Source organism: Boleophthalmus pectinirostris, unplaced genomic scaffold, assembly GCF_026225935.1.
Source record: "Boleophthalmus pectinirostris isolate CB_2022bp ecotype Guang Dong unplaced genomic scaffold, ASM2622593v1 HiC_scaffold_2, whole genome shotgun sequence".
NCBI classification, from domain to species: Eukaryota; Metazoa; Chordata; class Actinopteri; order Gobiiformes; family Gobiidae; genus Boleophthalmus; species Boleophthalmus pectinirostris.
In genome coordinates this window covers 15,139,578-15,165,693 of record NW_026571152.1, presented here as the reverse complement: position 1 = coordinate 15,165,693, position 26,116 = coordinate 15,139,578, and the positions used below count along the sequence as shown (strand labels likewise).

At 43.3% G+C, this 26,116-nt stretch overlaps 1 protein-coding gene across 1 annotated transcript; it reads right to left on the bottom strand.

Moving 5' to 3' along the window:
* Window positions 1-7,300: 7,300 nt before the first annotated feature.
* LOC110169197 (zinc finger homeobox protein 4-like) lies at window positions 7,301-24,327 on the bottom strand. The gene is made up of 11 exons (XM_055155542.1): window positions 24,022-24,327; window positions 20,368-21,943; window positions 19,760-20,298; window positions 19,227-19,440; window positions 18,536-18,643; window positions 18,251-18,372; window positions 18,013-18,123; window positions 16,450-16,597; window positions 11,392-15,917; window positions 10,526-11,188; window positions 7,301-10,259 (listed from the first exon to the last, which is right to left on the bottom strand). The coding sequence occupies exons 2-11, from the start codon at window positions 21,905-21,907 to the stop codon at window positions 10,146-10,148; spliced, it is 8,085 nt and encodes a 2,694-aa protein (XP_055011517.1). The 5' UTR covers window positions 21,908-21,943; window positions 24,022-24,327; the 3' UTR covers window positions 7,301-10,145.
* Between the last annotated feature and the right edge of the window lie 1,789 nt (window positions 24,328-26,116).

Here is a 26,116-nt window from a genome sequence, read left to right as displayed (position 1 = left end):
CTGTATTTTCTTTGATTTTGATCCTGCCCCTAATGATCAGGAAATGCCCTAGTCCCTGTAATACATGGACCCTCAAAGACTTCCCCATAAAGGCAGAACAATGAGGAGAACTTGATTAAAAGGAGTATTGATAGACTGTCTGAGGCGGCTTGTCTCCATTTAGTTGAAGTTACTTTTTTTCCTCCCTGGCCGTAGTGTTTGTGTCCTCTGCTTCCCCCAGCCTCCCTCCAGCCTCTGTGTCCCCTCTGTTTTCCCACGCTGATCGATAGCTCATTACAATCATTGACTGCAGCTCATCAGCACCTGTTAGGGTCTGAAGAGGCGGAAAGACAGTGCACGTTCCAATCAGAGAGCGTGCCCAGTGATGCTAGCCTGTTGATAAGTACACACAGAAAATGGCGTCTGTAAAAAGGTGAGGGCTGCCATTTGAGTGGTTATCTTCTGATTCACATTCATCGCTGTGGGTGTCTAGTTTGTCGCTGCTTTATGGTTCACAGTCTCGGGGAACATCTTATTATGCGCCTCACGTGGGTACGGCAGTTTGTTGCTATGGTGATCTCCGAGGGAGCTACGGTAGTATAGGTGTTTATGCCAGACAGGAGCGAAAAATACCCCACCAGTATAAGGGACATGTTTAACACAAGGTTTGGACCACACATTAAGAGCCAAGCCATGAATGGGCACAAAGGGAAACATGGTGGAGTGAGAATGTTAACTGTTCACACTCTTGAAAGAAGCAGCCTTGTTCAAAGACACTGTTGTGGGTTTAACGCAACACTCCAGGGTTTGTTGTTTCAAGAGGCCACTCTGGGAGTTAAAGAGGAGTTTCAAGTCAAAGTAAATCTGAAGCACTAGAGTTGAGTCAGGCTGGATTTGCCATAAAAAGACATAGAATAATTAGAAAGGTTTGGAGAGGACCCCCAAAACACATTTGTTGTAGGGATGGTCCAATAAGGATTTTAATTTGAGCCAATAGGCAACTTTTGACTTGCTGTTGTAACTGATAACCGATATTTGATGATACAGAAGATTTGAAAAATTCATAGTAAGGTTCACAAACTTATTTAGGATCACTGCAAATTTCACAAAATAACTTTTTACTTTTATAATAATAACAACTAAACTAACAAAATGTGTTCATCCGTAATATGGCATTTAATGCAGACAGATTTTTACTTTAATTGCTCTTTTATTTTCATTTTTCCTCATTACTCTGTTCAAAAAGACATATCTGCACAGAAGATAAATTGTGAATAACCCATGGGCACATAGAGACTAAATTTTCAATAAGCGATAAATATAAATCTGGTAAAAATAAATTAAAAGACAAGTTTTGGATTTTATGTATCACCCATCCCTAATCTGTGACTTTATTCAAATCTTAAAATTGCAAAAACTATAAATAATATGTTTATTCCATTTTATTATTTTTATGTTGATCCAAAGCTATTTACCAAAACATATATATTAAAGGAACTGTATGTAGCTTGCGCTGTTACTGTTGTACAATCACAACTGAATGTGGGGTTCTAGTGCCTAAACCTGTATATAAAGGACACATATAGTTTTTTCTTAATACATGGACAGACCATGTCTCATGTTAAAGCTCAGAACCTGCAGAATTGGCTCCCTGAGCTGCAGAGGCTGCAATAGCACTGACTCATGATTGTCTGCAGGTGTGGGGGTTTAGGTAGCAACGTAAATGGGAGGCTCATTCTGCTTTCTTATTTGACAATCTGGTTCTGAACATCTCTGTTTTTATGTGCTTAATGTCTCTATACATTGTTCCTACAAATAAAGACTAAACCAAACGAATCGTCTTGAGAATCAAAATATCAAATTATAATGTAAATAAATGTGACATCATGTCCAATGTTGTTGCAACTAAGAATAAATCATTATCAAAAATAGATGGCTTCAACGCACTGTGGACTTGTGGACTAAACTAGTAGTTGATTTCCAGTAAATTTTCTGTTTCACATCTTGGTGGTACAAAAAAGCTGTGTATAGTGTTAGGTGTTTTGTTGAGTGATTAAGTGTTCCCCGAAAGCTTACAAAATTATTGTTCTTTTAACTAATTTAATAAATCGATCTTGAAAAAATCAGTATGTGTATATCTAGTTTCCATAAGGAAATGTCTAATTACATCTAATTGTTCATCAGCTTAAGGAAAAAAATGGAAAGCTCTACTGTGGCATTATTGACATGATTTGGTTGAGAAAGTGATAAAATGGGGATTTCAAGTGTGAAGTCTAACTCAGTGAGCTGTAAATAGAGTGTATACAAAGAGGTGCAGAAAATAAAGCAAGCCTCTTAGCCCATGCATAAATTACACACATCATTTACATATTCATTATGTTTTGTGTACTAATGAGAATATTTGCTTAATAGCCCCACCACCACAGCCAGCTTTTGATTTCAGTCGAACAAATAGGCGAGTCGGGTCATATTGGTAAAGCAGATGAGGTCAATGATACTTAATCGATTTCTACTGTGGATGGGATCAATTGTATGGCTTTAGTTTGTGTGTTGAACAAAATGAGCCACTACCAAAGTGTAAAGGCGCGCTTGATGGGGGCTGGTGAAAGTTAATTAAATCAACATAAGCATTCAAACTCTGACTTCTTTCTCCTTTTGTCTCAGTGGAATAACTTACTGCTTTAGTAATTACTTGCACGGCTGGCACTACCAGCACTCCTTCAGGTGCAGTAAAATCTCAAACAGAGCATGAAAAATTAAGGCTTAAGACATAATTTCTAACATTCACAGTGTTAATGATTCATAATATGTATGAATTTAACGAAGGGAAGGGAGAAAAAACCCAGAAACGGGGGAAGGGCAATGAAGAGATGAGCTACAAATAGGAACGATGGCGGTGGCAGGTTGGCACCGTGCCATCCAGTCAGCTATTGAGCGGGGGCAGGCATGGGCATGGGCGAAAGGGGCGCAGAGAATAAGAATGGAAGAGGAAGAGAAGCGCACCGTCATACTGCTGCCCCGATGCCACCTTCACTGGCACAGCGGAATTAGCAGAGGGAAAACATAGAGGAAGTCGATAGCGAAGCAGCCAAGTCCGACAGACGCCAACACACGGAGGGTGAGTCAGATGAAGCTGGTGCACAAATTGATGCGAGAGCTTTAACGGCAAATCATAACGTTTAACTTTTGGATCTTTTTTTCGCCCTATGCCACTTGCCGTGTGCCATCCAGCGGGCATCATGCCAGCTTGTTCTACTCGAAGTGAAGACGGCAAATACACAAAGACCTGTCGAACACAAGAACTTCAGCCTACAGGATTTGTATACAAGAACCTCTGCCCTCAGGATTTGTTGCTAATCACCGCTTGTTTGGATAAAGCCAATACGATGTGCCCATGCACCTGACATAGTCGCGATGGCATAGTCGCAGTGGCTGCAAAAGCACAACGAAACAGATGGCGCTCTGCCAAGCCAGCTAATCACATGTGCCAACAAAACCACCATAAGGTGAGCAGAAGATTTCACATGTCGTAAATGTTTTGCACGATGGCAACCCCTGAAGGGACCATTTGGAAACAGAGATGGCACCATGCCAAACGCCAACCTGGAGATGTTCGCGGGCGCTAAGTAAGCTAAATCGAAAAGCAAGCTAAATCGAAGTGGAGTAAATGTTGATGTGAAAAAGTAACCAAATAATGGACAAACAAATTCATGTACTCTCTGGGATAGATACATGATGATGTCCTAAAGTCAAAAACAGTAAAGGAAGCCACTGTTCTGCCAAGGAATGGTATAGGTCCGTTCCATTGTAGTGTTTAAAAATGTATAAATCATGTAGCAGATAAATGTAGGGCAGTGAAACAGGAAACACCTTGAGCCTAATGAAGAACAGTAGGAGTGGGTGAAGAATGAGCATCCCTTTTTCTGAACGTGCACACCTGGGATGTTCTTAAAGGGATACTCCCTCAGCATGCTCTGACTGCTAACAGGAGGGATGTGCTGGCATCATCTCAGGATATGTCAGCTTGTGTTTTGCCTTTGCCAGTCAGGGTGGTGCTGCAGCCACCAGGGCGGGCGACTGTCTGGGCATCAACTGCGTCTAATTAACAGCCCCAGACTCATTCTAACAGCCGATCATAATTAGTGATTTAATCGCTCGTCAACGCTTTCTCTCCCCCTTTTAAAATGCACCTCCTCTTTGGACACGTGCGGATAAGCTAAAGGAACGCTGGAGTTCCCCCTCCCCTCGTCCTCATCCTTCTTGGCTTCAGACTCCGGAGGGATCTTAATTAAGCCTGGGCTTCATTATGCAAATGGAGTACAATAAACGACAGCAGAGGCGGAGCTTCAGCCAGACGCACACCAAGCCAAAGACCCTGGAAAATGTAAAAAGCAGAAGACTACTGGATCTCTGTGATGTTTTTTTGCACTACAGTAATTGTATACTTTTGTCTGATGTATGTCTTTGGGTGTACACTGGTGCTACTACAACTAATCATGTGTTCCCTATCTCTGCTTCCACTGGAGGAAACTGGATGTGCAGGATTTCTCCTCACAAAGAAAACTCATAAGGGACCAGTGACAATGAGCCCCTTAATATCACCAGTTGGCCGTTGTCGTGGATACGTGGAGAGATGGTTGAGATAGGATAAGAGAAAGAAGGCAGACGGAAACACTGACAGTGGCAGCAGCATGGCAGCTAATGTCATCTCAGTTTAATCATCGCATGGGATCATGGGGTTCATGAAAATTCATTTGCATATCATTAAACGGAGAGAGGTTATTTTGTGCGGGCAGCCGAAATGGGATTGGATGAAGACGAGAGGAAAAAACGGCAAATGGAGGAGCTCGTTATTAAACAGCAATGTTTTATAGTCTGCCAGCCGATTCATTTAATTTAGGCATAATTAAAATGTGTCAGACCCAATCAATCATTCCAACAGGGATACTATCAATGTTTCAGACTGGAAAAACACTAATCTTTAGATATAGGGGCAGACATTTTCCAATAACAGCCTAAGTGCTCAAGTCTTCAGTGAGCTTGACCTGTCCACTCTTTATCTGGAAGAGATTGATCAAAACATCCATTGTGGCGCAACATGTATTGTGTCAGGATACATTGCATTTTGACAGGTGGTGCGTTTGCTAGTAAGGGCCCACACCACACCTTTTTGACCTTATTGTAAGTGTTAGTGTGTATGTGTGTGCATTCAAACATGCATCCCACATTTGCATAAGTGATGTAATTAGACCGCCCTTTCACATGCAGATCAATTTGAAAACATGGCAATCACACTAACACACACGTACAGGCGTGCACACAAACACACGTCAGCCACACGTTTTGTGCCGTGACCACCCCCGGATCATGAAGAGTCTGTTGTCTGTGAGCAGAGAGTGTAAAGATTAACATAATCCAGCTAATAAGTGTGAGTAATATTCACACAGCGACGCGTGGCATAGACACTGTCCTGCTGATGCGCATTTGTATCTCATTATAGATGTAAAGTACTGAAGGGGGGCTGACTGAGGGGTGCCACGGTTCAGGAGGGAGGATCAGGGGCTCCCCAAGAGTGGACTTCCAAAATAGACACCAAAAAATAACATACACTACTTTCATGCAATTATAGCGTGAACCTGAGTGATCCAGAGTGTGCTGTTTTCTTACTGCTCCTTATCACAAGTTGTACCCCTGGATCGTCACACAGGAAGGCATTCTAATGTTTGCTTCTGCTCATTTACAGTAGATAATGGCAGCAGCTACAGAGAGCGTCCTTTTTCCTGTAGAATGTAGGAATTATAAATTGAGTGTATTTGGGCTTGCAGGCGAGCTCTGCTACATGATTGATTAGGATGGTGTGACGACCATTAAAAAGTCATTTAAAAGATGGATAGGGACCACATTTCCAAATAAAAACCACTTTATACCTGATGAAGTGCTGAACAAACTCTCCTTAGAAGACATTTACTGATTACTCTCCATGTGACTGAGTGTAATGTGGAAAGTATCTACATGTAACGAGTGGAGCCCACATTAATTGCATAAGATAGTGAATGCATAGTAAAGGATTAATTATTAGAATGCATGCTGTATTAAGAAGGTAGAAATTGTAAGAAAGAATTATTGTTGTCTCGGTACACTAGCAAACAGAGAACACAAATACTGATTGAAATGTATCAGATAGCGTGGCGTTGCTGCTTCAGAAGCCTTATCCACAGAAGCAGAGCTGTATCTAAACGTGCAAATGTATTTCTGTTCTGTGTCTTTAATGCCTGGCTCCTCCACAGCAGCGTGCTTGCAGATTCATGCATAAACATGAGCTGGCCTTTCGGCTCTCTCCTCACATAACCAATCTAAATCTAAATGAGCCCCCACTACAGATAGACCAGCAGGCAATGACATTACACCCCCCTCCGCCCGGCCCAACCCCCTCTCCTCCAGCCCGCTACCCCCAGCGACACATATTCACCAGCAGGCAATCATTTCACGCCATCCCTCAAAGCCCCACCTTCTCCCCCCGCGCGGCCACTCGTACCCCCTTTTTGCCGCAACCCCACCAGCTGCACAGCATTCATTTGATTAAGAGGGGGAGGACAGGGAGAAGGAGAAAAGCTGGGGGATCACTTTATCAGGATGACTTTCTAAGATGGCTATCACAAGCTACCAAGCCATCTCAAGTTGTTTATTTGCCTTTTCCGTTATGCAGTTTGTATGTTAAGCTTTAATTCATTTGTACCAAAGTAGAACTAACCTTTGCAGTTACTGCAAATTACAGCACCATAGTTAAAGTGAAAAAACAAGTGAAAACGAGATGCTACCTCATCCTCTCAAAAAAGTCAGTTTACATAAGTTTTTGCCTGTTGGAAGTTACATTCTTTACAAAAAATAATAAACAAATTCTCCAGGCACAAAGATTGATCTCTCAAGTATACATTGTATATGAAAATGTGAGTGTCCTAAATGTGCTGTGGTGTGCATTTTAGTCCCCTTAGTCCCAGAGTCGTAAAACACATTATCATCATCAGCAGCAGCAGGAGCAGCAGCGTAATTCATCCAAGGTCGTTAATATTCATCATATCATTTAGTCACAAAGGAAACTCATCTGGCTGAATGTCACAGATGTAATTAATGAAGTGACCCCAGAGGTCATGGCTCCATTCACCAAGCGCCTTCCACACATCGCTGTTACACTTATCAGAGGTACACACACACAGACCCCCACACCACCTACAATATGAAACGCGTGCATAATACCCCATGCATACCATAACACAAAATGGCTCCTTCTGGGTAAGACATGAGACCAGAACATGCACCAAAGCAGACTTTATTAAGCTCAGTGGAGTTTGGGGAAGGGAACAGGGTGGTAACACACAGCATAGGTAAGAACTGGGCAAGGGACAGTATAGAGACACACTAAACCACTGGAGCAAGACGTTAGGACAGGTGCACATCACGGGTATCTTTTTGGTCATCACTATGGCAACAACATATCCAGAAAATAAAGAAAAATAATAGTTTTACCTACAGCAAGGTTAACAGAGCCCCTTCACCATAGAGGACCCCAATATGTACATCTTACAGTCACTAAGATCAAGAGAAGTTAAGAGAAATGAAACCCAAAGTAATCAGCATATAAAACTGTCTTTGCGGTATTTGGAATGCACATTTCTGCACAGAAGAAAGCTCATTGGTATTGACGTAAACATTGGTTAGTTAGAAAAACAAAAACTCGACAAAAGTGAAGTCAGTCCACATGCTTTGGGAAGTGGGTTGTGAAGTCCAGTCGTTGCATTGTAGCTCGATGGACAAATAGACTAGACATTACACAACACAGAGAGACTGACACTATACCAAGTGGAGGTTCTAGGGGCTGAACTCCTTCAAAAAGCTATGCAGTATCTCTCTAAGCACTGAGAAGGTAATGCCCCAGTAGCATAGGGTTACTCTGTAATCTGGAAGCCTCTATGTTTGATGAAAAAATAAAAAAAAATAAAAACATGTATCGTGAAAGCCATTTTGTAATAAATATGAAGATACTGACAAACTTGTTGGAATTGAGCCCCACATATCCATTTTCCAATAGTATTACAGGAGCAAGTTTAATCAACAGCATCACAGGTATCATTACAGTTTGTAGTCATTAAAGCCTAGTGGTAAAGCGATCAGAGCATGCATCTATCTACAGTATCATATTAGAAACTACAGTACATTAGCAGCAAACTGGACATCCTTAAGGGCTGAAGTTCAACACTATGGTTTTTTAAAAAAACAAACAAACAAACAAACAAACAAAATAAACTTTCTTAAGAGAAGTAAAACTCTTTAACCGCTATACAGACTGCCATGGCTCTAGGTTGGGATTTTGGTTACAGTCACCAGTGTGCTTATGAGAGGCAGAAAAACAGTAGCTTAGATATAGGGACTCCTTTCCTTTTCTTTAAAAACAGCAATACATCGTCAAGTAAACAGTAGCGCTTATTCTTGTAGGTCATATGGTTAAAGTATTATCTTGTCTTTGGATTTTTGTCTTAAAGCATTAATTATTGTTTAGCTATTATTGTTATATTATTATTACAGTCAGAATAAGTTGCAAATGAACACAGTAGTAAAGGTTAAGAGTAAACAAAAATAAGAAGGCAGGTAGGGAGGAAGAATAAATTAAGTTTACAAAAATAACATCAGTAACATCCAAAGTTGGTTTGTTTTTTCCCATCGGCTTTGCGCAGCAGCTCCTAAAACTGTAAACAGGAAAGGGAGCCAAGTCTCAAACATCCAATTAAGTCTTGAGTCAGCCATACAAAAGCTAAATACTGTACATTTACCCCTCACATCATTAAACACTTTAGTTTTAATATGTAACAATCTATTACTCAGTGTGAAAAGCTCAGATCTTTGAAATGCAGGTCTTTTTGGGAAATATTGTTAATACTTAACCATGCACCTTTTGTTTTTTAAAAGGTATGGTGTTAAAGTCACATTGGAAGTGGAGCAACGTTGAGCTGTTAACCTGAGCATAGAAAGCTTTACATTAATCACATAACATTGGTAAGCCATTGGTATATTCAAATAGAGTGGAAAGGCAGTTACGTCACCTCTCCTGAACATATCAAAGCTGTCTTTTTCATAACCGTGACACTATAATATCGAAGCAAGACAGTTTATCTCGACCCATAAGATTTTATATTAAGAAACTATTACTAAACACACACAATGTCAATTTGAGTTTGGTTAAAGTTTCCATATACAGTATTAATGGTTGAGTGCTATAAAAATAGTCTGCCCCACTGAGGACAAACTGGCCTTTTGCTTTCTGTGCTATTTGGGTTGTTATCCACTAAAGGAACATAGAAGGTGTACAACAGAAGACTCATCATTGGCTTGTGGAAGGGCGAAGCTGGAGGTTTGCACCGTAGTATCAGTCTTTTTCTACGAATGTATACCAATGCCAGCAGCAGGTCCCATCCTTTCACCTTACAGACGTCAGCTCTGCGGTTCATTATTGAAAAAACAAGCACGTTCAAACTAAATCCACAGACATGTAAAATTTTGGTTATGAGCTTTGGAATCTGAGTCAGTCTTTACAAAAGCTCTATGCAAATACCGCCATCTAAGATATTATTTGTTTTTTCACTTTTTTGTCCTTTGACTTTTTTCAAGTTTATCTTTTGGAGTACTCTATTTACACTAAAATCTCTTTGACAATTTTTTGTGTAGACTGGCGCTACATGCTACACAACAAGTCATCTAGCACTGTCTGGTGGAGGGCCCAATGTGAGTCTGGCATGCAGACTGAGAGGTAGACTGCAGGTCTAGCTGGGCAGTGAGGTCACGTACTTGGAGAATGCTCTTTGGCCTCTGTGGCATCTGGTTATTTTTCATCAAGATGGTGTTTGGTTGTAATAGAAGCTATTTTCAACACTGAAGGACAGACCAGCAATGGGTTAAAGTACAATGGATATGTGTAAAGTAATGGTAGCGAAGACTTGGTTTGGACTCTTCAATTCACATGGAAGAGTTTCTCTTTGGGCCGCTATGGCTCTGGATCTTTGGGGTGTTCAGGTTGGCAGCAAGGTGGACAGTTTATGGTAGCAGATGAACATTAAGTGCAGGAAGGTTTAAAGGAGTAAAGGAGACCACTGGAGAAATAAGGAGTACAGCACATTTCAGGCTCTATCCCGCTCCCCGGCCCCGGCACTAAGCTCTGCCTCTCGCTCCACAGAGTCAGAACTCATGCTGCGGGCTCTCTTCTCCTTTGCCCGGGCATTCTGGAACCACACCTGCAACATAAAGGGGAAAAGAGGGAATTCAGACCTTTAAGTATGTATAATGTATTAATACAGGCCACAATCCCATTTGGAAAAATGCCACATCAATTAAAATCAAGAGAGATGCATTCTCTGTGGGTGTATAATTTCAGGTGAGTATTAGGTAATACACTGCATAAACCATTTGATTCATATTGTTTTACAATATATTCAAAGACCACCTCTTACAAAATATGTTTTCATTAAAATATTTTTCTCATGCATTTGTTGATGTTTACCTGCACAACCCGGTGAGGCAGTCCTAGTTCCTGGCCTAACGCCTCACACTCCTGCCGGTTTGGTGTTCGGTGGGTCCTGTAGAAGTCTCGGAGCTGGAGAATCTGGAAGTGGCTCATCTGTGTCCTTTGGCGCTGCTGCTGTGAATGTTGGTAGTTCTGCTGCAAATTTGGTGTCTCACCCCAATCTGAACTGGGCCCGCCGGATCCCTCGGGACTCGAAGACGCCAGATCGGCCATACTGGAGCTCTCCTCGCACGGGTACTCATCCTCTTCCTCCTCATAGTCGTCATCCTCGTCTGGATTGTTGAGATCAGTTGTAATGGACAAGGATGACATAGGGGGTCTAGCATTTGGTTCTTTGTTTACTGGAAAACCAGGGTGTGTAAGATGGCTGGAGGAGATCGATGGGCCAGGTCTGTCCATGACAGAGGACGTGGCTATCTGCCCACTGGATCCATTGCTTATTGACAAGTTAAAGCCTGCTCTTTCAGCTTCAGCCCAGTGGCGAGATCGCATATGGGCATCTAAGGCGCTTTTTACTTTGAAGAGGGCTCTACAAAATGGGCAGCGCAAGTGGTTTAAACCCAAACTGAAGGTGGACCCTGGACCCATTGACCGGAACTGTCCTTTTCTTTCTCTGGCTCTTGTGTTCTGAAACCAGACCTGTAAAGACATGAAACTTTAATTTTGTAATACATTATTTATTACTCACTTATTCAGTCCAGTTTGACCAATGTACTTTAATGTTTTCATTATTGTTTACTCTGTTTTATAAGGATTACAAAATTATAGCTCATCTTAAAGCCGCACATTGCAATAGTATAATATCAAAATATGTGGCATATTTTAAGTGTAAAATAATTTACCTGAACAACTCGTCTTGTAAGGCCCACATCTCGTGCAATGCTTTCCAGGACTCCTCTGGTGGGGTTGGAGTCCATGCTGTAGCGCTGGTATAACACCTCTAGTTGTTCTGGGGTGATGGTTGTTCTCTGGCGCTTGTCTCGTCTGTGTTCCTCTTCCACATCTTTACCACTCCTTTGAGATTCAAAGCTGGCTTCTGCCATAAGCTTTGAATTCTGTTTCAGTGATGCAAGAGCATTTTGTGAAAGGCTTCCAGAGTGATCAGGCAAAGTATTCTTCATTTGTAAGCTGTTCAAATGTGAAATCATTGGATGTGGGGCATTTGGGTGTAACTGAGACATAGTGCCTGAAAGCATTTGGTTGGCCATTAAGGTGTGGTTCGGATGGAGCATCATGTAAGGCATTGTTCGGTCTGTAAAGCCAGAGTGGAGTAACTGAACTTGGGACTGAGCAGCCAGCAGGTGCCTAGCTTGGTGCTCTTGCCACAGTTGGAATGATGGCAAAGACATTGGACAAAAAGTACATTGAAACTGCGCTGTAGGGAGAGGCTGGGAAGTACTTTGCTGCTTTGTTTCAACAGTTAAGCTGGACAGGGTGCCCCTATCCTCAGATTCAGATGGTTTACTAACAGCAGAACGTTCAGCAGCTGGAGAATTTGTACTCTCTTTTCTGGAGTCAGACACAGGTGCTGTTTTTTGGGAAGAAGACCATGGCTGTTCTCTGTCTTGAGTCCCTTCACCTTTTTCAGATAATGAAGTGTGCATACCATCTATGTTTTTTACACCCTCATCTACATTCTTTGTTGTTTTGTTATCATTTCCCAAATTAGCTTTATCATCTAGTATCTTTTTAACTGATTCGATAGTATGAGCAGAGGACTCTGGAGTAGGTGACTCTGGGTTCGTATAGTATTCATAAGTCAAATCCATTGAGTTTTCATTATGACTGTCCCCTTGTCCATCCATGCATCTGCTCTCCTCTTCATCATTGTTCATATTGAAGCCATTACTCTGAGTGTGAATGTTGTCAAACTGGCTCTTATTCTCACCCCCAAAACTTTCCTCATTCCCTCTGTCTTGGTTCTTGCGGGCTCTTTGTCTGGCATTCTGGAACCATACTACAATGACTCTGTTAGGCAGAGACAACAGAGCAGACAGCCTTTCATATTCCTCCTCTCTGGGGTAAGGAGTGGCCTCAAACACACCCTGGAGAGTCTCAAGTTGTTGCTCTGTAAAGCGGGTTCGAGAAGAGCGCCTGCCTCGGTGGAGTTCCCTTGGGAGGTCCACAGGCTGGGGCTGAGTGGTCACAGAAGTGAGGGCTGGGGACATAGTCGATGGAGATACTGACAAAGACTGACTCTGTGCTTCTTCCTCTCTGCCTTCCTCTAAAGCTGTGGTTGGGGGATTATTAAAATTGTAAGGAGAGTCTTTGTCTCTCTGTCTTTCTTTAAATAACGTGTTGCGGAACCAGTGTTTGATGACTTTGTGAGGCAGTCCAGATGTGACAGACATTTTGTTGATCTCTTCATCACTGGGGAGGCTGTTAATATCAAAGTGTTTCCTCAGAATTGCAAGCTGCTCCTCGGAGATCCTTGTCCGGGTTCGTTTACCCTGTTGTTCAAGTATAGATGGACTCATTTGGGGTTGCTGCCCTGCTGGGACGGGGCTTGGCTGGGATGTCTGACCTAATAGAGGAGTGTTAAGCTGTGGAGGCTGTGCAAGTAAAGCTGGACTCAGAGGGGACTGCTGAGCTAATAAAGCAGGGCTGGACTGCGGCTGCTGCCCTAAAAGTGCTGGATTTAGCTGGGACTGGTACAGTTTTGTTAGATCAGGGTTTGCATTTGAATCAAGCCAGGGTTGGGGCTGCAGGGCGACAGACTGCATGACAACTGGGGGAAGAAGTGGCAACTCCATGGTGAAAGGGATAGGGGGCATTGGAAGCTTGGACAAAGGCAGGGGAGGTATCTGAAGCTGAGGCAGTGGCAGGGGAAGCATAGGTATCTTAGGTAATGAAAGAGGCATGGTCTTCGGCTGGGTTGTCCCAGAAGTGCTTGGTGTTGTTGCTTCTTCCTGTTGTGATAAGGCTGGAGCTTTTGGAGAGGGTGGAGAAGAAGAAGAAGCAGTTGATGTTGTTTTCACATCAGAAGGTGAAGTGCTTGTTTGTTTGGGAGGTTCAGATGCTGTGGGTGACTCTGAGGATGCACAAGGTTTCATTTGTGCTTTTAATTCTTCTGCTACAGATTCTGGTTCTTCATTTGTTGACTTTGCTGTACTTGTGGTGGTTACAGTTGAACTCTCTGTAGATTTAGCTTGTGTGATGGGGTACATCTGGTCATATTGGGATCTATACTCTTTTGAAAATTTCTCTAGAGCAGATGTGGGGAATAACATTCTATGAATGTATTCTTGGTGGCTTTTCAAAATAAGTGCATCTGAAAAGAACTTGCCACAATCTTTACACTTTTTTCCATCACCACAACACGTCTTTTCTTTCTTTTCATCTTCAGGTTTGTTCCCATTCATCTCCATTTGTAAACTTTGGGCCTCTACTTTTTTAATCTCCATTTTATTGCAAACCTCTGACTGCCCATCTTCTTCCTCAGCAATATCTCCATTTTCCTGTTTAAAGCAAGCTTCTAATTGTTCAGTGCACTTTTGTTTGTCTTGAATGAACGGACTCTGCTGCTGGTGTCTGTGCCTACTTTGTATGTACTGCAGCGCCAGCTCATACCCATAACTCTGCAGTAGTGCTCTAAGAGGCTCACCGTTTACAGCAGCGTAGGGGACTCTGGGAGGAGGGCACTGCTGTCCAAGGAGATTAATAGGAGATACATTTACTTCCTGTTTCTGGCTCTCATTTTTCACTGGGAGAAGAAGCACTTCTTCTTTATCTACCTCAGAAATTCTAGGTTCTTTTTTAGTCTTAACAAAGGTGGGATCACTGACGCTTTCTTCACCGTTAGCCTCACACTTCTCATTTTGTTGGTACACTGTCTCGTCTGAACTTTCATTTTGGGTTTGTTTGTCAGTTGTTTGGGGAGATGACTCATTTTTCTCCACTGTCTTACTACTTTCTTTTAATATAGAGTTTGTAAAGTCAAACTGGCTAAGATCAGGGATTTTGCCAGCAAGTTCAGAGTTAAGCTTAATGTCTCCTGCTAAGTAAAAGGGCAGGAGAAGCTGTTGCTGTAGCGAGAGCAAGTTATCTGCAGCCACAGGAAAGTGATGCTTAAGGAGATTATCTAGTCCCATAGGCAGATGATGCATCACTTGGGACTGCAGTAGCGCTGTTTGCTGCTGTAAGTGAGCTTGGGCCTGAGCCTGGGCTAACTGCTGCTGCTGTAAAAGCATTAGCTGGTTCCTCGATGCTAGCAGCTCTGCTACTCTCTTTTTAGCCTGCTGGCACTCAGAATTAACAAGGGCTGACTGGCCCTCAGCGGCCAAACTGTTGCCTAGTAATGAAGAGGCTGAGGAGCTTGCAGCATCTGATCTCTTTGTTAAAGCAGAACCCTTAGATGGTTCTTCTCTAGCCTGAGTAGAGGAGGTTGGAGCACTTGCAGAGGTGTTTTGGGCGGCGCGGGCTCTGGTTTGGTGAAGAACAGAGCGAAGATGTATGTCTAGTGTGGAACTTTGACTGTAGCCGACTCCACACAGTTTACAGCGGTAGGGCCTAGGATCTGGTCCACGAGGGGTCTCAGTGGTAGTAGTACTGCCTGAACTGGAGTCTTGGAGGGCTCGCCTGGCTCGGTGGAGATGGGAAACAGAGTTAAAGTGCACCAATAAAATGGTTTTCTGAGTGAAAGACTCTGAACATATTGTGCATTTGTAGGGCCTCGATGGATCTAAATAGCGATCTAAGGTGGGATTTGAACTCTTTTTGATAAGAGAGTTAGAAGTGACCTCAGTGAAAGTGGGCTCAGTTGTGGTCTCCTCATGTTTCTCCATATCTGTTAAACCTTCTTCTTCAACCTCACCCACCATTTCCTTGAATTTATCTTTTTTCTGGCTTTCTAAGGCTTCCTCTTCCTCCACCTCCTCATCCTCACCCTCTCCCGCTTCTTGTCCAATTTGAGGTGACAGGCTGAAGTCCTGCTGAACGGCACTCTTGTTATGCTCCATGTAGTGCGCAGTATGGGGTAGTAAATGTGTGTTCTGCGCCTGTGAGTTGTCCAGCTGTTGCCCGGAGTGTGTGTTCTGCATATGTCGCTGCAGGGCCTCCTGACTGCGACATTGTCTGGAACACAGGGGGCACTCTGTCGCCGCCCTCATGGCATGGTATTGCCAGTGCAGCTGCAGCTTCTCCTGAGTAGGAAACGCTAGGCTGCACCTGCTGCAGCGAAAACGGTAACCATGGCGATCTGTGAGAGGAGGGGGGTCGCTGGATGGAGACGTAGGCGGAGAGGAGGGGGACTGAGGAGCCACTTTGCCGTTGGAGGGGTGAGTGGTGTTGTCTTCTAGGGGTGGGGTGAGCAGAGCTGTGACATCTTTGGGTGCGGCAACTTCACTTTCAGTGGTTTCTGTAGAGATGCCTGAAAAATAGATAAATGATATGTTCACTTCTTGAGTGTTCTACGTTTCTTGAGTTTTTTACAATTTCATTCACAGAATGCAGCAAAAAATTATGCACTTAAATTTTGGTTAAAAAAAATTAAAATAGGGTTACCCTCAATACAGTATGAAACTATTCCATAAAAATGTCTATTGTGGTGCACATAATAATATTCTGGTTTAGACCAATTTTATTTGAAGTGGTTTAAACGTGACTACATTAGACTGCCCATGGCCCTTATTATGAGTTTGGCCAGTATTAATTGACAATATTAATTGGTCAATACTGAGAAGGTGCTGATATCAAGGAGAATGTATGTCATCTATTTCTTTAAATGTATTATGAATTATCTTTTCATCTATATGTATTATATTATTGTATAGAATGTGATATGCATTCATTTAAGTACATTTAATTATGTATTTGAACAGAATTGAGGTTTACATCCGACCTCCATAACACTAGGATCTAGATCTATAAATAATGCTTTTTCCATCAAAATATATACCAACCATTTTTCTGTGCATCAGCAGAAGCAATAGCGTCCATAGTTTTTGCATGACTAGTCTTCCCATTTTTCATTTTGTGTTCATCTGTACAAGAGGCAGGCAAGGATTCCACCTTTGAGTGAAACGCCAGTTCTTCCACCGGTGGAGTTACCTAAAAGAAGGAAAACATTAGTTATTCAACATTTTCTTAATTCAACTGCGTGAATAAAACATGTTCACTTGTACTGCAAACAAGCCGACTTATAAACAGCGGGCGCCTGTTTCCTTCACTAATAAAAGATTCAAGTATGAATTTGTAATGTACATCTTGCACCTGCCACTACACCCTGATATGAAGCTAAAAAAATGCATTAATTTGGTAATAAGTGTATATAGTGGTGATATGTGGGACTACCATCTCCTCCTGCGACACCCTCCAACATGCCCCAAGGGTTTAATAAAACTTTACTGAGCTGAATAATGAATTTATTTAAAATCATCCCTCTCCTTATAGAAACCCTCCATCTTGGTAGCTTCAAGCACTCGGAGCAAATGCTATATCTTTGCGAACAACTAGCTAGCCCAAGGAAAGGGACAGGCGGCTAAAGATGAGATTTACATGACAAGAGTTTTTTCTAACAGATTCATAAGAACGAATGAGAATGTGCACCCACACTCATCCACGCGCACGCTGCAGAGAAAACTGAAGGTCAGGCTTAATCTAGAGAGCGTAATTGGAAAGCAAGGTACATAATGGCCATCATCACCTCAGTCTGAATTAATGAACCTCAATTACTATCAGAGAGAGTGAGGGGAGGCAGGACCATGGTGGTGGGTGGGGGGCGTCCAATATGAAAAAAAGAGTGGAGGGAGGGAGGAGGACATAAGGGGCAACGAATTAAAAAAAACTGCATTGGAGAGACAGGGGAATGAGTACGGGAGGGGTAGAGCATAAGAAACAAGGAGGGGTGGAGAGGAGTAAGACCGGACGGGGAGGGGCTTGAGGACGGTGGGTCGCAGAATAGGAATGATAGAAGGAGCTGGAGGGGGGAGGAAGGAGGGGAGGCAGGGGGGGAGTGGAGGGGAGTAAAGGGTGAAAAGCAGTCAGTGAAGTGGAGGCGAAGAGCGCGTGAGACAAAGGCCACTTAGCATACGGGCCAGCGAGATGGAGGACGCTGATGTGGATAGATGACCAGTCTTTGTTAGTTGGAGAGACATAGTAAAAAGCATGAGGGGGGGGGCTTTTTAGCTTGACTGCACTTCTGGTAATAGAGGGCTACTTAAACATGCATTATAGAAAGACTGGCTTTTTCCCTCACTCGCTCAGTCAAACCCTCTCCTCCACTCTTAAGGAGCACACACACACAAGCACACACACTAACACCAAACGGACGGCTGCATCAAAGATGATAGCGGGGAGCTACTTAAACATGCATTAAAAAAAGCCATGCCTTTCTCTCTGGTGCCTTCTTAATGGAATTGTCTCCCAACATTTCACTTGGCCCCATCCCCCACTGCTTTTGCTTCTCATTTTCTATTTTGCATCCAGACAAACGCACATACAGCAAAAAGCTCAGGTAGACTTACAGTGCTGATGAGCTTGTCAACACAGTCCTGTGCCACACTGTGCACATGAGTGAGGTGTTGGCGAATATTAGCGTAAGGGACTTTGAGCTGGCACAAGGGGCACTGGACAGTCTGAGGGGAGAGAACACAGGTTAAACTATGGAGAATAATATTGCCTTATGATAATAAATACAAATGCACACATACATTCTTATTAAAACTAACTAAAATAAATATATTTTGTGTGTAAAAGGCATACCTGCTGGTTTTCATTTTGCTGGTGTGTTTTGGGCCGTTTATTTGAGATGGCGCCATCTGTTTCTGTGCATTCAGAGAATGAGCGCTTTAATTCTCCCTTTTCTTGTTCTTTTCTTCCATTTTCTATTAAAATGAATGAAAATTGTAAACAACACCATCATGTACACTCTTCAGGGTCATCATTTTAATACAGGATTATCAGATATATTTAGAAAATTCCTTAAAATTGGCCAGTGTTTTTAATCTGGAGATAAATTATTTATTTATTATCGTATGTGATGCCTACCATTATCTGTAGAAACTAGGTTTGACCCCGTGTTGCTTGTGTCTTTGGTTTGGTCCAGAAGACCAATTTGAAGCTCACTGGTAGTGTCCATGTCATCGCTGAGCTCTTCTGGGGGTTAAAAAATGACAAATAGTTATGTTATGCTTGAGTACTGCATCGTAACATACATCCTTTCTAACGAACTCCCTCAGTCAGGCCAGTGTCTCAGACCACACTCACTGGCCTTTATTGATCAATTATTGATTCTCTATTAACTTCTCTTAAGAGGCGGGGTAGTGGCAACATGACCAGAGAGCATCAGCTTCTCTTAATAAGCCTTAAACAACACAAATACAAATGAAAGGACTTAATTTAGACAGCGGTGCTTGTAGTTTAAAGCTATGCTAAATATATTAATGAATATGAAGTAATAATACATCTTTGGAACATCTTAGTGGACTACACTCACCCATGCATATCCAGGGGATTTGTATTGGCCCATTGATTAGCAGGTGCTAGTTAGCTGTTGTCAGGGGTGATTGGGGATATAACAAGGATGTATATCGACTAATCAATTTGCCTGATCAATATTTGAGCAACAGCCATTACTCATGTTCTCACTCTTTTCATCTTAATCCCTGGGCCACTCTCTTGATGTCACCAAACACATGCCAGACAAAATCGCATCACGCTGCGCGACTGAGCGGCTCACCTGTGACTCCATCTGTGTTTTTCCTGATGGTGAAAATGGCTGCCAGCTCCTCGCCCCCCATTGGCTGCAGCTGGATTAGCCCTTCCCTCTGCTGATGGGTTGGGGTTTGACTGTGTTTGAGTACTTGAATTTTAGATGAGCAAGAGTGGTTGCATAGGAGACAATGGAAGAGCCATGAGCCTCCGTCAACCTCGCCGTCATACTGTTGCAAAAACTGAAAAGAGATGAGAGAAAAATTGACGGTTGTTAATGGAAGGAAGGATTATTTGGTCTTGCTTTGACAGACAGACTGATAGTTTCAAAGAGAGTGCAATTCCAAGTAGAATAAATGTGTATCTTATTTGTTGATTTCTGATACTTAAATTTGAAAATAGGTTTTCCCAAATTAATTAAATTAATTTCAATAGTCAGTGTTAATGTCACTACAGTATTTTCAAATGTTTGCATCTTTAAGCAGTCAAATATATAACAATGAAATTCTGTCTGTGATACACAAAGTAGTGAAATACTATTTCCCCCCCTTGTGCACGTACTCTGTAGACGCGGATGCCAGCTTTGTGTTGTGCACTGAGCGAGTGGCCACGGAGCTTCTCCAGACTGCTGCTTACATAGTCGCACAGGTTGCATCTCAGTTGGACTGGATTCCCTTTAGCAATCAGGGCAGCACCTTCTTGACCTCTGTCTCCACCTTCCTGTAGATGAGCTGCCAGCTGATACCTGGTGCGGTGTCGGTCAGTCTGGCAGTGCAGGGAGAAGTTGGCCCTCAGCGGGGTAGTGTAGCCACACAGCCTGCAGTGGCATCCCCCAGCGACCAGGGAGCACCATTCAGTCTGGGGCAGAGAGCGAGGGGTGTTCAGGTGCTGCTCCACACTCTCCAGGCTGTCAGAGGAGAAACTAGAGCATATCGTGCACTGGAAAACACAGAGAGAGAGGGCTCCTGAGGGGGACAAAGAGGCAGCTGGAGGGGGTGAGGGTGAAGGCGATGGGGAAGGCGTCAGAGCTGACCCCAGTGTCACAGGCGGCTCTGGAACCTGCTGACTGCTTAAGCGCATGCTTAGGGAGAGCTCACCGCCTGCAGAACAAACAGAGTGTTAGCTAGTGTAATGTTAGTAGTGTACAAATAATGACTCATGCATTCTACCTGTGTTCTGCAGATGTTTGAGTGGAGGGGCCAGGCCTCGGCACTGGGACAGGTAGTATCCTCTCTGTAGCCGTAGCATGTTGTGTGTGTGCTTCTCGCTGGTGGTGTGAATGCGCAAGTTTCGGGCAATGCTGGTCTCATAATCACACACATCACAACGCCAGCGCTTACCACCATGCGAGTGTGAGTGCACTGCAGAGGTGATCTTAGCTGGCTGGGCAGCAGGAGTGTGGAGAGCCAGTGGAAGCTTGTATGTCTGCTCGTCCACCGTGTGTCCACCAGGAGTACTGCTGTTGCTGACATGCATGTGACCGTTCGTGTTTCCCCCACTTTGGACGTTGTTCAGGTGCTTGTCTGACTGCATGTGTATGCTTAAGTTGCCTTTGGAGGAGGTGGCATAGTCGCACACCTCACAGCGGTAGGGCTTGTAGCCACAAGCGTAGGTCTCACCTCGGGCCAGGCGAGGATGGGGCTTCCCTGAACTGCAGTACGTGCACACCCCTCGAGCTGCCCCACCACAGACACATTTGCCAGCCGAGCCTCCACACACGCACTGCCCTCCGGTTTCTGGGTGTTTTTCTTTCATGTGGACTTGGAGCGTATGCTGGGATTTATAGTGCCAGTTACATTTGGGGCATTTCAGTGTCTTACATGAATTGCGTGAGTGCATTATGGTCATGTGACTCGTCAGTGAATTTGGAGAGAGGTCTTGGTTGAGGTTTTTAGTTACAGCTTCTTTCGGATCTTCTTTTTCTCTCTCATCATCCACCTCTGTCTCTGGTTGACTGTCATTTGGTTCTGGAGCTTTGGCACCATTTCCATTGGTAACGGAAGAGTGAAGAACCCCTGTCGGCTCTCCATCCTCAGCAGTGGGTGAACTGGCAGGCCCCGTACCTGCCAGCGCTGGAAACGTCGCAATCGACTGCTGGGATTTAAAGCTCTGTGGTAACCCAGAAATCCAGCCCTGATCTCCCTTAATGTCTTTTACCTCTGTGTCGGGATGCAGAGCAGACGAGGAGGACGGACATGTGAAGTGCTTTGGAGAGGCAGAGAGCGAAGGGGCGGGCTTTGGAGAGGAGGAAGGGGTGGGGTCTGTTTTGCTGTCGAGTGTGCCACTGGCCTGTGCAGTGCTGGAAGAAGAGCAGTGCTGGCTCTGTTGAGGTAATAAAGAACATTTGGATTTATTTTGGCTTTGGTTTGAGATGGCCTCCTCCTCCTCTTGGCCTCCGCTGCCTATAACTGACGCCTCTTCCACACCTAAGTGCACCTCCCCGTCTAACCTCCATCGCCTTGACGAACATCCTTCCCTCTGGTTTCCCTTCAGTCCTTCTTCAGTCTGCTCATCTCCCTGGACCTCCTCTGGCCCTTGTGGCGAGAGGGTCAGGAGCTCTTTGGCAGGGGCCATGGCTGAGGTATGAGTGGGTGACCCCTGCTCAGGAATGGCCGCCCGGGACCGCAGAGGAACAGATAACCCCTGGGGACTGAGGTCGGACTCTCGCTCCTCTCCTCCCCCTCCATCCCCTCCTTCACCGCTGTCCATACCGGAGGCTACAGCTGCCGACCATCACGACCCCACCTGTTAGTGCGGAGAGACACACAAGAAAGCACAGCCATGATTAAAACAAAAGATGGAAGGCTTGAGTCATGTAAATAATATTGCATAACACAGAGCCCATTGATTAGCGTCCCTGGATAGCATCTGTTCAATACAGACTTCAGAGTGCAATACATAGGCTGGTTACACAGGGGTTAGCGTTAGCCCTTAATGGGAAAATCAATAGCCCGAGCGCTAAACTAGGTAGAGGAATGCGGGTGAGGGCTTCGCAGGAGGTCTATAATATTCCTCAGGGGATAGGATTAAATAAAGAACTGAACGCTTTTGAGCTAAAGGGCTTTCACTAAATTGCCACACTCGGATAAAAGAACACATTCTTAAGCCAGTGTATCAGCTTTTACATCTACTGAAGTGTGTCATTAGATGTTATAAGTATATGGGATCTCTAATTTAGTATTACTACCATTACAGAACATTAATATACCAGTGGAAGGTATAAAATATTGAACAAAATGTAAATTGATACAAAAGAGCAGTAGTTATGGTCCTAACATAATTACATATTGAGCTTTAATGTTTGCTATCACGTGATGCATTGCAGCACACGTAAGGTGTAATTGCATTTCGTCTTCACAGCCCCAGATCTGACGTGGTGTCCACCCCCTAATGGATTGCACACAGTAAACACACATTTATCTTTGCAAGAGAATAACTAATGATTCTTTTTTTCCGAGAGCAAAACACAATTGTCCACACTATATGTGATATGTAATCCAGTCAAATCATTACTGCATGTCGAATGATTTTTAAAGAAGTGTTTTTGTTCAGCTGAGTAATTGAACATGATTACAAAAATGTCTTCTCCTCCATGGACTGACAGATAGGTGCTAGATATGAAGCAAGATGTATGTTTCATATTGTGTGCCTATTCCACAATCTCATTACTGACCTTTTTTAATCAAGGAGAGACCTTAATGTACCCTTTCACCTTCTCCTCCTGCCCACCCCTTCCTCCTGCATGGGCCCCACTCTAACACTCCCCAGCAGCCATCCCCCTTTCCCTCTGCCCTGCCCGCACTTTAAAGATATATGGCTCATATCGGCACTCTGATAGTCCTTTAATGTACTGTGCTTATGTCACAGGCCACAGACCCTTGGCCACTGCAGCTGTCCACTGTCCTGCCTGCAAGTGCTCAGGGACCCTGCCTGTCTGCCAGCAGCTGAGAACACTCTCTAATCTGATAAAGATTTTCATTTACACTGCAATCAATAACCCCGGTCTATCGGCAATGTAACTATTTATACAAGCATTCCTGGCTCCCTATCGATCACGAGTGCGGGAAACCATCATTTAACATGTGTGTGTATACATCTCGGTGCGTTAATGCATGTACAATTTGTTGTGCGTATCATGTCCATTGAGCACAGGTTCCAAAGCAATATTTCAATTTAAAAGCTTATATTAACAGTAGTTGTGGTAGCTAAGAGTATTGTTAAAACTAGGTTTCCAAATCCAAACAATGTATTCCCTGGGTGATGTCTGTCTACCTATATGTGGGGAGTGAGGGTGAGTGCCAAGCGTGAAAGGATGTGTGGAGGAGAAAGAGGAGGAGGCACAAACACGCACAAGAGTTGTGTGACTATACTTGTATTGGTTTTACTTTACAGTATAGGACCAAATGACCAGTGGATATTGTTTTTTCTTCATAAAGGCTGATGTCAGAGGAGCTTGCAAACAGTATGCACCAGTATCAGGTAATAGCACCGCTACCATTGTGTTATTAGGGGCTATCGTAAAGCTAGTGCGGACACAGAACAAGGAAGGGACTTGGTAGTTCACTCCCAGCCAGTGTGTTGTCAAACCACTAACCAACATGACTACTCCAGCCTTTGTTTACAATGGACCGCTCCGTACCACACCGATACAGCTTAACCGAGCGTAGATATCCCGTAACAGGTGACTCGAGCCATAAGCAGATCAACAAAAGCGTCATTTGTGCGAATTACAGGGATACGCGGACCAAACAGCCTTCTCTGGACCATCGCCGGACGTTTCGTCTGTCGCTATATACGTAAAATAAACAAGTGCGAGCACTTACATTTGTGCAGCGGCTCCGGTGCGACGCTCCTCACGCTTAAGTAATCCACAAAACAATCGTATAGAGATCCCACTCATTCCTTTTGGATGATCCTCTTGTGTTTTTGCGAAGCAGGAGAGGGGAAACGGGGAGAGGGAGAGAGCAGCAGGGTCCGACTTGTTACCAAACAACAGTGTAATTAAAGCTACATATAGGCTGTGGTAAACAGAAGATGGGGGACGGAGGGGTTTGTGCGAGCTCCAGAGGTAGAATGAGTTCTGATCACTGTGGGGGGAAAAACACTTGGCTCTTTATTCCTGCTAATTAGTTTCCTTCAAAAAATGGCTGAGATTACGCCCAGTGCGCATGTGCGTAATTGCGCAGACACCGCTAATTAGCCCGTTTGGATCAATAGGATTCCGCGAGAGCGAGAGGAGAGAGAGAGGGAGGGGAGAGGCTTCACGGGACGGAGAGAGAGAGAAAATATAACATTTTAGACATTTTTAAGCGTAGGAAATTATCGCTAGAATATGAAATTTTATTTATTTATTTATTTTTACATCCAGTGACGTAGTTTTCGGGCGCATGTATTAAAAAAAGAGAAAGAAATCTATTATACATATTGTCAAAAGAATTTACAATTGTACAGAAACACAAAATATTGTCGCGTACTTTTTAAACTATATATATAGGCCTAGCTGAAACAATAGAAAGACAGAGAAGTTGTGCATGAGAGGTTATTTAAAAAGATGTAAATCTGTAATTTCCACACTCGATAATGTCTTCGAGATTCAGAAAACCAGGAGCATCGAACACAGGGCCTCGAGACGATGGTATCTGTGTAATTGTTTATTTTAGTCAGATTAAAATAGGGGGAGACATTTAAAATTCATTTTACATTTAAATACGCAGTCTTATTTGACTGTATTGTACTGTCCCCCTTCATCTACTTGCGTTTTGCAGCTTTGCTTTTCGAGTTGACGTGTAATTACGTCGGTTTCTCTGCAAACTTTACAAACATTGTTGTTAGTGAACAAATGTCAAGAAAAATTTACAAATGTTATATAAAATAATGAAAATAAATCCTGAAGAACATTTGCTTTTTTTGAGACGCCACCCTTGGTGATGTCCGATCAGTTTGGCCATAGCTGTACGTCACGTTTTTAACATAATGTTAGTGTTTCTTTTGTTTGTTAATTAATGTATGTAAACGAGAATATAAATAGTTATGCACTGGTGTCCACTGCAGTGTCCGGACAGAAGCCTGAGGTTTTTTTGTTTTGTTTTGGTTTGGTTTTTTTCTGTGGCCGTCCCATCCTGCCACACGGCTCGCCTATTGTTATGATAATACTATTGTGATTTTCATGGTGGATGGCAATCTGTTCTTCGTCGAAATTTAACACACAGACACAGATTATGAGGACATAGAACTAAAAAAGTACTTGAGAAACATTTTAGACTTGCTGTTTGACATTATTGTAACTAAATTAGGTTTTCGCACAGGTGGATCAGAAATATCCCTCGCATATTATTTTGTGCATTAATATCGTAGTGATCATAAGATGAAGGCCCTAATTCGCTCAATATTTAAGATTTATAAATTGTTTGTATCCCAACCATGATGTACATTACAGTAATTATAATGATTATAATGAACCCTATTATATTCACTTATAAACTATGCCTCATTCTGCATTTCTATACACATTTACTTTGTCCTGATTTTCCTTCAATTTATTTCTGACAATAAATTCGTAGAGAGTCCATTTATTGGCCAGTTAACATGGTGGCCGACATTTGTAGCTCATCCAATAATTATTTTACGATTTGAACACCATGGTGTAAAGTGGATGTCTGTCTGGCCCTCACCACCACACAAAGATTGCAGCATATCCCAGGCATAAATCAGCGCGTGTCCGACTCCGAGCGCTGCGTCTTTACGCACACATGGATACGTTTTATTATTGATGAGACTGCGTTAAAAGACACTGACGAGCCTGTCATTTATGAGCTAAACACGTCGGCTGGAAAAGGTGGTGTGATTTTAACACCAGGCCATTTTGCATATGAGATGTATGACGTGCGTGCGTGAGGTCTATGCGGTCATAATGTGTAC

Bases quoted from the DNA above. Each gene is read 5' to 3' on its own strand.
- LOC110169197 (XM_055155542.1), bottom strand. From the start codon at position 21,907: ATGGACAGCGGTGAAGGAGGGGATGGAGGGGGAGGAGAGGAGCGAGAG. The intron at 20,299-20,367 runs GTAGAATGCATG...TTTGTTCTGCAG, and splicing joins CAAACATCTGCAGAACACAG to GCGGTGAGCTCTCCCTAAGC. The intron at 15,918-16,449 runs GTTGGTATATAT...TCTATTTTTCAG, and splicing joins TGCTGATGCACAGAAAAATG to GCATCTCTACAGAAACCACT.